The following is a 16,055-nucleotide window of genomic DNA, read 5'->3' as shown; positions in this document are numbered from 1 at the left end:
TGTGACAGAGAAGAACACACTCACCCTGCTTTCGGAAGTAAGGATTTCCATCTGTGCCCTACATAAAGACCATCTTTGCTCTAGGCATCTGAAATTAGGTCCATTTAATCCACTGAAATAAATGCTTCTGAAATCAAATATGACTTTCAGGGTTATGGACCCTAAGAGTTAATAGACAACTAGAATGCAAAGCTTCCCATTTTCTTCTGTCGTATTTATTACTGAAACCAAAGTAATTCACGTGACCAGTGTGTGCCCTTGGGTCTGTGGGGGCCAGTGCCGTAGTTCAACAGCACCGCAGCACTGTAAAATATGTTCCATAGTAAGTCAAGCAAAGGAAGATAAAATAGAAATAGGAGACCTAATCCCTATACTTAGAGAGCTCAGACTTCAACAGGGAACAGGCAATTGATCATACTTCTTTAAAAAAAAAAAAAAAAAAACACTAAATAAGTAAAAATGACCAGGTTGTCAATTACATTAGCACTGAGAAGGAGACAGAAGGGTTGGGGAAACCAAAGGCTGTAATGACCACAGCGTGGTTCCTCAAAGAGGAAAAAATACGCAAGGAAATCTTCAGAAATCAAAAAAAAATATGCGGAGAACGACAATTTCTTCAAACACGGCAAGGCCTTGGAGGCCAGATCCCCTGTTATCTTACTTCAAAGTTTGCTTTTCATTTTCAAGTTGTTTGGATTCAATTAAAACACTAGGTGAGGAGGAAACAGCATGAAGATCATGTACTACTATATATAGTTATCCCCAAAATAACATTTGTCCATTTAATGAATATAACAAACCTTCTGAAAGAATAATAAATGGAAAATTCTGAAGCCGCATTGAGTGATTTCTTAAAATTTCTCCGAGCGCTGTGAACTCTGCAGGCTTAGTTGGTTCCTGACTCTACCTCCACATTTGGCTCAGTGTTCTCTTCCTACCCAGTGGAATACTTGGAACCCTGTGGAATTAATTGCTTAGGCAAAGCTGTCTTTCCCTTTTAATTTGCTAAAATGCCAAGCTCACGTAGGTGTTGTCATTCAACTAAAAATCACCGGGTAACTACTGAGCAATATAGAAATGTTATTTATAATGTACTTAAAATTTTACATTTTACATTTTCTTCTGAACCTTGCCAAATTTTGTGTAGGAACAGCCTGCTTGTCATGGTGCCGCTGTATCTTCTAAACAAGAGTTCAACGTTTTGAATCACACGTAATAGGTTTGTTAACAAGCCCACTCGTGTGGGTAAACTAAAAATGCCATTTCTAGCCAATGAACAATAAAATGCTGGGTAGAAGCAGGAGGTAAGTAGTCTCGGTCTGAGTTAAAATCCCCGTAAGTTCTGTCCGTCTTTGTGATTTGAAAATGGTACATTCTGTGCAATTTACTATTATGAAATACACCAGGCATGAGAGAGACAGTATCTGTTGACATTGTTGTGTATCCAGAATGGATTCACAAACTAAACATCTTCCATCCTGTATATGCTCAAATCAGTTATCTCCTGTTAAAAAACCTTTTTGTTATAGAAATGTAGAAACCATACATAAATGGGTATATTATAATAAACCCTCATGGACTCATCGACCGACTTCAAGCATTCTCACTTTTCCTGCTCCATGTGCCTACCTCAGGGACTCCCATCAGGCCAGGGTATGTCATTTCAGATTTTCACCTGAATCATTTTCTTCTAAATCTTAGAACTCTCAAAGCACATAAATGCTTCTTATACATTTACCCTGCTATTTGTCTGAAAAAGGCAAACTGTGTTGTCTCAGCAGAGGAGAAACACACACGTTTATTTCAATTCCCTATGATGAAGGAAAGTTAAGAATCTTGATACAAAATCCCAGTTAGAGTGAGTGACTCATACTGCTTCCCACCGCACATCACCCTTAACTAGAGATAATGAATTTTCCATTGTCATTACGCACACCATGCAGTCCAACCGTCTACACTGAGCTGAGTGCTCTCAGGTTTGAAGACAGAAATGTTTCCACCGAGCTCTAATTTACACCACCATTAAATATTTTTCTTGATTTTCATTAAAATAAGAAAATCAGTTTTCTCTATTCAGTGGCAGATCAATTTAAGTGAAATAAAATTTCTCCTATAATTTACCCATACTTACTCAAAGGATTAGTGAGCCCCTGTCAGAGAGCAGATACTTGTCTGCTCATTAACATTCATGACCAAGAACCCTTCTGGTAGGGCTGGTTTCAGCATCTGATAGAGCAATACTTAAAAGAAATTGGCTTGTCTGTGAAACAGCTGCTCGGCAAAGCCACCCTGCAAGGGAATTGGTGATAATAAGATGATAATATTACAACTACACTGGGACCATAATGTGTTTTAAGTTACTTTGAGGGGTGTGGTAGGGGTCTAAGAATTAGAAAAAAAGATTGGTAGTCCATCACAGAGGACACGAGGCTGTGTATCAGCAGTGTGCTTCATTAGCTTTGAATGGTCTGTCCAAAGAGCAGAATACAAAAAAGAAAAAAAAAAAAATGAAGGGAATTCCAGAAGGAAGGAAGGGAGAAAAGGGAAGGGAAGGAGGGAGAAAGAAAAGAAAGGCAGACAAATTTCACTTGTACAAAGATTTGAGTTCTTCTTGCACTGCATTTAAAGGACCCCTAGCATGGACCATCTATTCCAACATTGTGCAGAAGCAAGGCATTTATGATTTGTAAATCTGTTCACTAGTTCTGCCTCAGATGAAATCCCTGGAGAGCTGATTCTTATTTTTGGAAAAGCCTGCCCTTTGGGAAAATTGGCAGATTACTTTCCAGTGATAGTATGACAGTTTCCAATTTCTAAAACCCAATTCGCACACTGTGATTACCAGAGGTGTGTCCTTCGGATAAAATACATGTCATAGAGGTGGTGGCCTAGCAAAATTAAAGGAGGTGCTCAGCTAATTACTTTGCAAGAGAATTAATGTGATAACCCTTATGAATTATAGTTAGCTTGTTATTCTGTACAGTGAACAAGGGTACTAGTAGCTTAAGAAACATATATCACACCTGCTTATTGTTGAATAACATCATGGAAGTGGTACGTGAGTCTGTGTGTGGTTTTGTGTGCATTTGTTGCTGAGCTGGGACATGGAAGTTAGTGGTATAAGAGGTATATGAGTGTGCTTTGTTTAGAAAATACTTATCCCTCTTGAATTCCTAGAGAATCCACCAAAACAACAGGGAACAAACCACCCAATGTGGAACACAGAATATTGTTTTAAGAATAGCAGGAGTCAGTTGAGAACTATGGTGATTAGGACATAGAAGTATTCACTCCTTCCCCAATTTTCACTTCCATGAAGTCATCTCCTCCCTTCTCCACTGATACTGGGAATAACCAGGAGATGTGCTTTGGCCAACAGAACCTAGGAAGAGAGCGTGCCCATTCTAGGTTAGGAGGTTAGGGGCATCGTGCCTCCACTTACGAACTTTAGTGTCTAAACTCCACGATGAGGAGAAGATGACCAAGATGGACAGCTGCCTCCAAAAAAAGAGGGAAATCTAGAATGGACCAGACCGAATCATAGTTTAGAGCCAACCTGAATAGGGCATAGACAAGAAGAGCCAAACTCCTGACAATCCGAAGATACGCTACAGAAAAATAAGTGCTTCTTGTTTATGCCCTGAAATTTTGTTGTTGTTTCTTACAAAACAATGGAAGACTGATTCAGGACTGGTACATTTCTATAGAATATCTACATAACAGATCCACACTAAATGTCAGTAAATGAACAGTGTGGTAAAACATCAATAGTAAATATGTTTAAGACATATCCCAAGGACTCTGAGGACATACACACAGAATCTGTCTCCTCCTGCCCTCTCTTTAACTAATACAATCAAGTCATTCTTTTTTTTTTTTTTAAGGTTTTATTTATTTATTTGTCAGAGAGAGAGAGAGAGCAAGAGCGAGCACAGGCAGAGTGGCAGGCAGAGTCAGAGGGAGAAGCAGGCTCCCTGCGGAGCAAGGAGCCCGATGTGGGACTCGATCCCAGGACACTGGGATCATGACCTGAACCGAAGGCAGCTGCTCAACCAACTGAGCCACCCAGGCGTCCCAAATCAAGTCATTCTTTAGGGCCCTGGACGTCCCCTCTTCCAAAAGTCTTTTCTGATGCCTCTAAATACAACACTCTATTCCTTCCTTTCTGTCTCCAATAGATTTCTACCATATGATAGAGCCAATCCTGACTTCTTTACTGTTGGTTTTAGAGGCACATCTCCCCCAACAAGGTAAGGTAAACTTCATGACAGACTGTGAACATGTTTTTGTCATTATTAGCTGTCTTTTATCTACTACACCCCTGGTTAAGTATCTTCTATATAGAACATTCTGAACAAATGTTTCCAAACGGAAATCAAACACACACACACACACATACACATACACACCCCACCCATGTGATAGGAAATACAGGAGATTCTACTACCATATGGAAAACTACTTAGTGGTTCATCCTTTTCGAGTAAGTGTTTTCTCTAGGAAAATTAGACCATATTTTACAGATATCACTATATTATTGTCATCTCCACAGTATATAGACAAGAAATGATATTTAAAAAGAAAACATAAGCAGATTTTCAGCATAAAAATATTATGTCGCTGTGTATATGTTATTCCCACATTCAGTAAAATGAGAATTCTGAGTGTTACTACAGAATAAGTTCTTCAGAAAGATGGAAATTACTGCTCAATTTTTTTTTTTTTTTTTTTTTTTTTTGCTTTTAAAAATGTACTTGCTGCCAAAAATCTCTGGACAAATGTATATCATTAAATTGCATAAATAAAAACCAGGAAGGAAAGTAAAATAATAAGACCAAGAAGAACAAACTAAACAAATAAAAAAACATATCGAGCTTCAAATGTGATAAATTTCAGCTCAAATAAATCTGAAGAAAAAAAATAAGCAAAATAAAATATCCCTTCAACTAAATTTTCCAGTCTCTGAAAAATCCATATTCCATATAGATTCCTAGAGAATAGGGTGCTGGTACCCATATTAAGACAGAAGCTAAAAGATAAGATAAGAGATAAGAATAAATAACGTGGCTTAATTGATTCAATAACATTTTTGCACAAAACGTTCATTCCCCTTTAACAAAGGGTCAACACTCAAATGAATACTATTCCTGCCTTTTCCAAAAACATAGGTACATTCTTTACCCACCAATATCATCATTGCCTTGTTAAAGGAATATCAATAATTCCGAGCCAGCACCCACTTGAAACAAATAAAAGCTTAGTTAGAATTTCAAGCAAATGTCAAGTTCCTATCACATTACTATTTATAAGTCTGACGTAAGTCAAGAGTATTGGGCTACAGTCTTGGTTTCATTCTTCTTGGTGGAAACTTGGCAAGTGATTTACCCTCTCTAGGCCCCAGGTTCCTTGGGAGCAAGACTATATTTAGGTGGGTAATTTTCTTTGTTAAGCTTTAAAAAAAAAAGTCCCTTTCCACTTGTCTCTGAAAGACAGCATCACATCCTCCCCACGAGCACTGGGACTGGACAGGCATAAGAAACATATGAGTAGATGCTGCCCTTGGTGAAATCTTAGCACATTTGGGGGCTGGAAAGCACGGGATAGTTCAAAGGGTCCTGGGGCTGACGATTCAGGAAGGCTCAGCCTAGGACTGGATAATGCTGAGTCTCCCACTGTGTAGCTCTGCGACTCTGCTCTGTGGTTCACTTTGGTCCATAGCTGAACATCTGCAAGGGGTGAGGAACATGGCCAGGTGTTACCCTAGTATTACTATTACTATTAACAGAGTGTTTGGTTGTTGTGTATTTTCCTAGATTCCTAACACATGAGCCATTTAGAAGCATGAGAGAGGTTGAGTTTTACACACAAATTTGACCGGGTCAGAGGGTCACTACACACAAGAGTATTGGGGAAATGAGTGGGTGCACAGAGATGTCACTCCCTTTTTTTATATTTGTATATGAGTTACTTATTTGTTTTGCACACGTCTGGCTGTCTGGGTGTTTGGCAGAGGTGAGACACGTGAGAAGTAAAGGTGTAATGCTGTGATCATTCGGCCAGGTGTTTCTGGATGGTCCTTGTGATGTCACCCTGGGGGTTTGACAAAATTCTGGGCTTTGCTATGGAGCAAATTGAGTACAACCCGTACAGTTCTGGTCTTGTAGGCAAGACCCCGCCAGCAGGGGGATGGGCTTATAGGGCTAGATAATATGAGCCAGAGGCAGAAATTTGACCAGAGAAAGGAGAGGAAGAAAACAAAAAACAAAAAAACAAAAACAACCCAACTAGCCAAAACCTTGTGAGACACTTAGAAAAGTATCAGTGACAAGAGCAGAAAGTATTACTTTACATACATACATACATACATATATAACATTTCAATCCTATGTTTAAAAAGAAAAAGCTACTCAGGTATAAGAAAATTCTCTGCCAAAGAATGAGAATGTCTGCAATTGAGATTAGACATACATTTTTTCAATTTTTGGCCTCTCAACTACAAATTTTAGGGCTAATGGGAGGATGAAGCCAAACTTGTCCTTTTAGGAAAGCTGGAGAAGAACTCATACAAACTCAGGTTTAGTTTCTGAGCACCCAGTGAATAGTTATAATTTTATAGAGTTTCTTCTAAATATTACCAAAGATATTAATTAAAACTGGAAAGATTACGGCAATACACAGAATGTTATCTTAACATTTTTGGAGCTTCAAGTTTTAAGAGTCACCTCTGCCACAAAATGAAAAGCTAAATGGAATTAAAACATTTCTAGTACAATAAGGAAAGTGACAACTGTAGACTAATGGCTAAGAGTGACTGAACGTAGCCTTCTGGGTATGGTTTGGACGGAATCACATGTATCAGATGCAATTAAAATTGTTCTTGTACTTAATGAAAATAGGAAAGGGAGTGGTCACCTTCTCATGGAAAACAGTCATATATATAATATCGCCAGCAAAAACATGCAAAATCCAGATGATAAGTCAAGATCCCTGAGAAAGTGGGACGAGAGTCAGAAATGCAGAATGGACACTTTGGATCGAGAGACCCCAGCAAGAATGCAAAATGACTCATGGACTGGAAGCTCCTAAACATAAACTCCAAGTCTTTCAGAACACCACTGATTGTATCTGGGAAAATCAGACTCAGAGGGTAACATTCCACGACTGATCCTAGATAGTTCTGGGCTCATGCCAACTGATACTCATCAATGAGGAAGTCTGTTGGGTTTTTGTTGTTGTGGTTGTTATTTTCTTTTTCTTTTCTTTTTTCTTTTTTCCTTTTTCTTTCTTTCTTTCTTTTTTTTTTTTTTTTTGTTTCTTAAGCTAAGGGAAAAAATGGACAGTTGCCATGTGAATGCACTCCTGTTCCTAAAAGGTGACTCAGCAGGATTGTCTTCACGGGATAAGACGGTAAGTCATACAACTGTGTGGCTGACCTTCCAGAAACTGTCTAAACAAACAGAAGAACTTATAATGGGAACTTTTAGTTTATTTACATGGTTTCTTATTTATTTATTTATTTATTTATTTATTTATTTATTAAAAGACTGAACCCTTCAAAAGCCGAGCTCACCAGGATCACATGTTGAGTTTTACAAATAAGGCTGGCTGAAAGTTTCCTTGGGTAAAAACAAACAAACAAACAAACAAACAAAATCAAAAACAAACAAAACACTAAAACTCAACTTCTCTCCCATTCCGGCCTAATGCGGTGAGATGCAGTATGAGGAAAAGAATTCATCACCCCCCCATGTCAGATCTAATCTTAACAAAATCAATGTCCTGTCAAATCAATTGACATAATGCCCCAAAGTACATTTAAACAATTTAAAACACATCTGGAGAGAGAGACAGAGAGTCAGAGAAAGATGGAGAGAGGTTTCTTTAGTAAGACCATCTAGATGAGATCAAGGATTCTAAATTCAAAGATATTAAAAGCCATTGAGATGAGAATACAAGTATCTGGCTCCATCCTTTTAAATGGCTTTACACATTTAAAAAAATCAATCAACTCCCCATAAAACCACCTTACATGAAATATTTTTATAGAAGGAAACATACACGTGTGTCATGAATGCTGCCTAGAATTATTTCACTGCAACTTTGGAGTATGACTTAATAAAGGCACGAGAATCATTTTCCAAAGACAGGTAAAAGTCAACCGCTCCAGATCACTCTCCCTGCTTTCTGTAACAAACCATAAGGTGTCTCAATTTGCCTCCATCTGAAGTGATACATTACATTTCCTCCAACACAGAGCCCCTACAGGGACTCCTAGATGTCACCAGATTTGTAATCTGTCAATCAAGGGGAACAACTAAGTACTCCCTAGTTTCATTCATGGGAACAACATTCACAGCTTCACCTCTAAGTAAGGAATTATTTTCATGCACATCCACAGATAAAGTTGAACACAGAGTAAGGGGCAGAGGACGAAGGTGCAGATGTTGGGACACTGGGCAGAAAAGATAAAGTCCCTCTGACTTCCACGGAAAACATCACAGCACCTTAAGCACTAAAAACACTACCGGGTAGATCTGTCTCTCAAAACTCAGAGGACTGATGTGAAAGAAATTGGTGTTACTGTAATAGTTTAAAGCAGCAATGAAGCAGAACATTTTGCCTGCTGCAGAGAATAGAAAAAGGAAAATCCAAACTTCAGCCAGTCTTTTCTAACGGGCTCTGCCGTGCATTGACTGGAAAGGATGAGGGAAAAGATGGCGGGTCTCCTGGCCCAGGACAACTTAGTGTGACCCTATGGTGCAAGGAAAGGTCAGCACAATGGGCAAGTCTGCTTCACAACGAACGACAGGAATTGCATCCCTTTCTTAAAGCTCTAAAGACTACATACACAACCACCTGAGAATATCAACTTTATCACTATCATTATTAAATCAGTTTATAAAAATCAGATTGCTTTTGAAAAAAGTTTTTTTCTGAAGTTTGGATGAGACTATTCAATGCTGAAACCCCAGCAATGATTACTTTCACTCTTTGTGCTCTCTCCTACAGAATGTTTATTTAACAGATAGAATATAGAAAGGAACTTGATGGCTTATAATCAGGAAATCAATAGAGGATTTAAACCTTACTCAGAACGTACTGTCACCGCAATGTAAAATGTGGCTAGATTCTTGGAGGAGCAAACTCTGAAATAAAGGAGTCCATGTCAGCAGCACTGAAAACAAGTCTGTCTTCTTGAAAGTGTTGTTATATTTCAAATAATTTTAAATGACATTTAATTATTTTAAAAGAAAATCCCCAGATGAAAAATTAAGACAAGCTATGATGTGACAAAACCTGAATTAGAATCACTCTAATCATGAAAAATTAAGCTAAATCTTTCAGAATAAATCTCACAGGCAAAGCACAAATTCAAAACAGTTCTTTGTTAACTCGGGTTGTTCTAAGATATTACTACAAAAGTTGTCAAGAACGCTGATGCTTTTTCTAAATATAGACCAAGTTATAGAAATGTTTAAGAAGGAAAGAAAAGATCCTACATTAAAAAAAAAATAATAATAAAGTTTTTCCCAGAAGACCGAGAGTCTCAGGAAGGCACCCCCAGAACAGAGAGAAGCAGAAGTCGTCCCACTTACCGTCGAACTTCTTGTGCCTGGACACGAATGTGGTGCGTACAAAATGGCTCGTCTCCTCCACGAGGTTTTCAAACTCGAGTTTGCTTTGCTGGCTTAACTTGTCTTCCATTTCTGTGGTGCAGCATGTATACTCTTGAGGGCAGATTCTTAAGTGTTCCCCTGTCAGGAGAAGGTACATGTCAGGATGGGATGATAAGGACGTTGGGGGAATTTGCTTCTCCAACATTCCCTTCCAATCCGGGGGCACCTGGTCCAGCAACCTTTTGGACCAGCCCCGAGAATGTATCTGGGCCTCAGTGGACTTAACATCCCAAGCACTCAACATTCAACGTCAACTTCGGTTGAACCTGATGTTATGGTCTGAATGTTTGTGCCGCCCCCCCCCCCAAATTTGTACGGCCGAATCTTAACACTCAAGGTGATGGTATTTGGATCTGGGGTATTGGGGAGGTGATGAGGTCATGAATGGAATTGGTGTTCTTATAAAACAGACCCCAGAGAGCTAGCTTGTCCCTTGGGCCCATGAGGACGCAGCAAGAAAATGGTGTCTGGGAACAAGGGAAAGGGCGCTCAGCACACACGGAATCCACCTGTACCGTGATCTTGGACTTCCCAGCCCTCCAGAAGTAGGAGAAATAAGTGCCCTTTGTTTATAAGCCCCCCAGCTTATGCAATTTCTGTTACAGAAGCCCAAACAGACTAAGACACCAATATTTGGTTCCTGTCCCTGCCATGTAAGAGGAAATATATTGGGGACCCAGAAGACCATGACAATGTCCCTGCTTTTATTTGAGATGTGCCAAGTGGCACCAGGTGACAAGAGATGTAATACAGTTATAAGTGTGCTTATCTTTGGAAACCTGCAGTAACTCAAAAGACGCTCAGTCCCATCACCAAGGTGTGTTTGACAGCGAGGGTGAGACAAGATGGAGATAATTCCTTGTGTTCTGGCTCTGCCTGTCCGTCTGTCAGAACGCATCAGCTGTGCTCTCGGGGAAAGTGAGTGTGTTTTCAACGGCAGGTCTAATGTGCCAAACATTCCCTCAGTTGACAAGTCTTGTCAGAGAGGAGATGTTCCCCTGCAAGGAGGAAGACCCTGGTGTACTTAATTAATGCTTAAGTTCTATGGAAATGTAAAGTAAAAGGTAATGAAAGTTAAGTTTAATTCAACATCTTTATCTCTGGATATACCAGATCACTTCTTTTGGCAATACTGCTTTCCTCTTTTCTTCCCCCTCCCCTTTTTTTTTTACTTGCAAGGAGGAAGCAAACCTCTGCTTTATGAAATTAAAATAGACTGTTAATGCATAAAATGTGAATTTCCAATTGAGGCAGTTCTGTTAGTGTTAAAATGTTTGGTGAAACCTGTGGAGGGAAGAAGAAAAATCCTCCAAAATCATGGTAAGTAGAAACAAAAAATTGCCCCTGGGATCAAAGTCACTGTAAGGCACTGAACTCCAAATGCACAAAGTACTTGATGTGATGATTAAAATTCATTTATAATGCTTAACGGTACTTATATAAAGTTATGTCCTGTGACCTGTATGAAGTAGAGGTTGTTTCATGTTTATGTCACTTGATGCTTTAGTGCTTACTTGAAACAACCTCAGAATTAAAAAAAAAAAAAAAATGACAACAAATGTGTACTAAAGTTAGATCTTCCATATCTCCTGGAAGGGAGGGAGACCATAAAATATCATATGTATATTTTTTTTAAAAAGAAAATGAAAATGCCTTGTACTTGAGAGCAATAACTATCAACTTCAAGATGGCAGTTCCCTCCCAGGAGAAATTAGGATTTGAGAGAGTGCTCAAATACTTGCATCTACAATCTTTTATTTCCTAAGTTGTTTGATGGATGCCTGATGTTTATCATACTATTAGCTTTGCTTTCTCTGTACCCAGAAAATATTTTGTAATAAAAACTTGGAGACGTGTCATTAAAAGGTAGTAGGCCCGACAGCTGTGCTGGAGAAGGGAGCAGGGGGGAGGTATTAAGAAAGAAAAAAACAGGCTGCCCTTGACATTCAGAAGCCAGCCTGGCAACTCAGCTAGGTCATGAGAGTCTATTACACCTAAACCATCTCACAGAAGGCCAACACCAGACAAAATTACTCTGAGACCATGATAAATGAGACAAAGCAAAGCCACTTCAAAATTTTGTCTAAGCACACACAAAAACAAAGCCGTAGGTCATCCAAAAAGTACTGAACATCTCCTCCCTGAGGCAAAATGAGTGGACTTCTTTACCATTTACAGATGGATCTCCATACTACTCTCCCTCCTTGTTGATCAGATGTATTGAGAGACCTTTTTGTAGGTTGGCCTCTCCTTTCTGGAAGAATCCAATCGAGGCTGAAGCTCTGGTTCTCCGAACCCTCCCCAACCCACCCAACTAATCTCTAAGTCCTCTAACTGATTCTTTCAAAGTCCCTCTCACTGAGAAACTCCTGGTTCTTCATGGTGTTTTCTTGCTTGAGGATAAGAAGTATCTTATTCAATTACAGCTATGTTCCTAATAGGTTCTCACTGGAAGGTACCGACTATACCAAAATGGGGAGGGTAGACCAAGATGAATTTTGAGACTTTTCTTCAAGTTATTTTGATTTTCGCATCCTGGTAAAAAGCAGAGTTCTGGAAGTTAAGACATTGGCAAAGAACAAAAGTGGCTTGATCAAAAGCAAATGACCTACAAATCTCTAATTTACTTTTTATGAAATATATATCTGATAAGGACAAAACTCTGTATCCAAACTGAATGGGTATTTAGCATTAATAATTCTGCATAATGTTCCTTTATCCGACCCATTATAAAACAATTCCCAAAATCTCCTTCCTCTATTTCCTACCTTATTGTTTTGCAAATGGAATGGCCCTTTCTCAAGATTTAGTACATCAGGGCTGCATTCCACTTCTGAATCATTACAAGTGAGTTTTCAGCAAAATGCATTGGACTTTTGGTGACAAGCTGATCAAAAGAGAATAAAACATTTTATGACCTGAGGGAAACAGCAGTATTTGGGATATTTGTGGAAGAAAAGCCATGGATCTATCTATATTCATGAAATTAGATTGGATTGGAAGCACTGTAATCTCCAATCACTCCAAGAAAATCAGTAAATGTGGAGTGATAAATAAAAACAGAAGACACTTACTTCTTCACAGGACAACTTTATATTTAAAAAATATATATGTATTTATTTGAGAGAAAGAAAGAGAGAGAGTGTGTGTGTAGGAGCAGGGGGAGGAGGGGCAGAGAGGGAGGGAGATGCAGACTCCCGGCTGAGCAGGGAGCCTGATGTGGGGCTTGGGCTCAATCCCAGGACCCAGGGATCATGGCCTGAGATGAAGGCAGACACTTAACCAACTGAGCCACTCAGGCACCCCCATGGGACAACTTTAAACTAAACTGATTGTGTCTGCCTGTGTGTGTGTGTGTGTGTGTGTGTGTGTGTATAGGGTCCTGAGGCACAACCTATACACAAGGGGCGGTATCAGATATTTATAGAACTGGAAGTGTCCTCAAGAAGTCAAGAGCTTCATGCAGGCCCAGGCAGAGAGATAACTAGAGATGTGGATAGACAGACATAGACAAGCACGGAGAAAGAAGAGACGGAGGGATCACCAGAGTGTTTTAGAAACCTGCTGTAGGAAGAGTAAATCTTCCATGCAAAGTACTTGTTAGAGTCTCTACAGAGAGACCAGGCTAATGTCCCTGAGCATACAGGATCCCGGGTTGTGAAACGTGTGGTCGAATCTAGACTGAGCCTCATCTTCTTTCTAACATATGAGAGATAAGAAGGTTGTGGAAGAATCTACCCATCCAAGTACATACAGTTCCTTTCTCCCCCAGTCTGAGGTCACTGATACTGGTCAAAACAACCTGGGAACCTCAAATGGCCAGAAAGACTTAGGGCAACTGCATGATTTGTTCTGACTAGGTTTGCTCCTTTATTTCATTTTTGGCCCTAGTACAGGGGTATGTAAACCATGGCCTCTGGGCCAAATCTGGCCCACCATCTGTATTTGCAGTCCCGGAGAATAAAACGGTTGGAGAAAAAAAAAAAATCAAAAGAATGATATTTGTACTATATGGAAGTTTCATGAAATTCAAATTCAATTGCCCATAAATAAAGTTTTATCACAAGACAGCTCCACCTCTTCATTTATGCATTGCCTGTGGCTGTGTTAGTAGGCAAAGACTAGAGCAGGCAGGACAGAGACCACAGGGACCTTCAACTTGAATATTTACATTCCGAAATCCTATCTGGCAACTACTCTCCCATACAGAGAATTAGCTCAAGCCCTTCCTGTTCCAATTTGTCCAATTGACAAGAAAAGGAAACTTTTCTCAGCTTAGTACATTGTGCTTCCTAACATGAGTATATAATAATGGGATGCTTCCAAAGTGGTAACTTACGAAGGAGAAAAAAGTGTTGTCCTTTATGAGCTTCCCACACATTTTCTCAAATTCCCTGAGGTTCTCTGGGTTATTTATTACATAACTTGATACGACATTTAGCTCAATGGGAGTGCCGCTAGATATCTCCAATATCACTAATATTAAACATACAGAATAGTTCATTCCGGGAGATCAGGATAAGAGATCACAAATGCAGAAAGTGTGGGATGAAAACGATGACGGCACCTTGACTCATCAATCATTTACTGAAACCTACGGGCAACTCACGATGATAGGTTCACGTCCGTCAAGATCAGGGGCAGGGTCATGCCATCAACTTAAACAGGTGCATGCTTTCTCGGGGTACCTGTGGTTCATGAGGGTGAATTCCCAGGTCCCTGTATTTTTGTAGAACTCTTCCCTAGCTGTACCATCAATAAGGGAAATTACAGAGGTGAGAGGAGGGAGTGCCACCAGGAAGTGAGAGACGGAGCAAAGGCTCAGGGACATACGGTCAGACTATGAATTGTCATCTGTTTCCTAAGCAAGAAGAGAATGCTTATTCGTCCCTTTACATGCCTCTTTTAACTGTGTGTCACTCTTCACAACATCTTTCCCTAAATGCCTGTCCAGATGTTTGTTTTCACTCAAAGACACAGAGGTGACAGGAGAATTGCGATTCTGCCATATCCTGCTCCCTCCGGGGACGGCCCTGGGTCTGAAAACTGCCAGGAAGAGACATAGTGAGCGGCACGAGCAGGAGACAAGAGGACCTCGTTAACCACAGAAGCCAGCCTCTGTGGGTCTGCCGCGGCAGACTCTCTGCCCTTGGAGGTGACACACGGGGACCTCAGAATGCACATTCCAAACAAATCACCAAGATGAAATTCCCCAAATGCGTCACATTTCACAGACTATAGCCAGCCAAACGCTTGGCTTTTATAGAGCTTTGGAGTGTGGAGGGAGATTACTAACCATTACTAATCTTACATTTCCTAAAAGGTTGGTAGGAAATCAAAAACTAAAAAGGCCAAAGAAGATGGCGCGATCTCACACAACAGAGCCCTTTGATTTCTGAACCTCCAAATTCCACTCGATGACAGTGCGATATTTGTTTTAGACTGGGCCCTCTTCAGTACAGTCTACGCCAGAGTGGTCTCATCCTTGAACTCTTAAAACCCCACCGTCGATTAGCCGTGTCGGGTACCAAACTAAGTCTCCTCCTCTTTTGATATGTCACCTCAAATAACCATCCTATTTGTTCATCTGGTGCCCAGGAAGCTGACTGAGCAAATAATCTGAGGAAACAGGCTTGGGGGAGTGAAACACTCTAGAAGAAGTAAACTTTCAAAGAGACTTTCTGATAGCTGAAATAATTTAAATTGGAGTTAACAGTCCTGGAGTTTTCAGTCTCATAAAACTTCTCTGCAAGCTAATCAGGAGTGGCAGAAAATAGGAAAACCGTAGTTTTTAAATACATGTTCTTGTTCATTTCTCTAAGTTCACATTCCCCAAACCTCCAAAATAACACTTCTTCAACATTTCTCAGGATGAAGCATTATTATAAATGATCCTTTCATATCTTGAAGTACTGCTTCTCTTCAGCAGAATGGTTCACTACTATAATCAGAATGTTCAAACTTTCGCGCCAAGTTTTTAAAATTCAGTGTATGTTCGGTATCAGTGGATCTTTCATTCAAATAACTTATATTAGTATCATCCTTTGATGTCAATTTCCCAATAAAAACTGTAAATACTAATTCTTTTAGTTACAGAATGTTCACTCAGTATTTTCCAAATTCCTTTGGAGGGAACCAATAAGTTAATTGTGTAAACCGGTTCCAACAGTTGCAGAGGATTTCAAACATGCCATGAAGATCTTTACTTTCCTACTTCCTTGAGAATAAGACTCACCAAGTTTGTATTTCAGTATAAACTTTTCGTAGAGGAAGTAGTCAAACAGAATCTCTTCAACATTCAAAATGTTAATTTGTTGGTCTCAACAGAGTTCTTCAAGAATTGAGATCAGTAAAGAAATACTGCTCTCACTATTTCTG

At 39.7% G+C, this 16,055-nt stretch overlaps 1 protein-coding gene across 2 annotated transcripts in view; it reads right to left on the bottom strand.

Annotated features, from left to right (window-relative positions):
• The window catches only part of GPC6 (glypican 6), a 1,096,805-nt gene that overhangs the window by 795,777 nt on the left and 284,973 nt on the right, over positions 1-16,055 (bottom strand). For both annotated transcript variants that reach the window (XM_082700679.1, XM_082700680.1), the window contains exon 2: positions 9,597-9,755. In XM_082700679.1, coding sequence (XP_082556805.1) covers positions 9,597-9,755 — 159 coding nt within the window. The remainder of the gene's footprint in view (positions 1-9,596; positions 9,756-16,055) is intronic.

The sequence above is a fragment of the Mustela nivalis genome (assembly GCF_964662115.1).
Source record: "Mustela nivalis genome assembly, chromosome: 15".
NCBI lineage: Eukaryota > Metazoa > Chordata > Mammalia > Carnivora > Mustelidae > Mustela > Mustela nivalis.
Note: the sequence above shows the minus strand (reverse complement) of the source record. Positions and strands in the feature narration are given on the sequence as shown.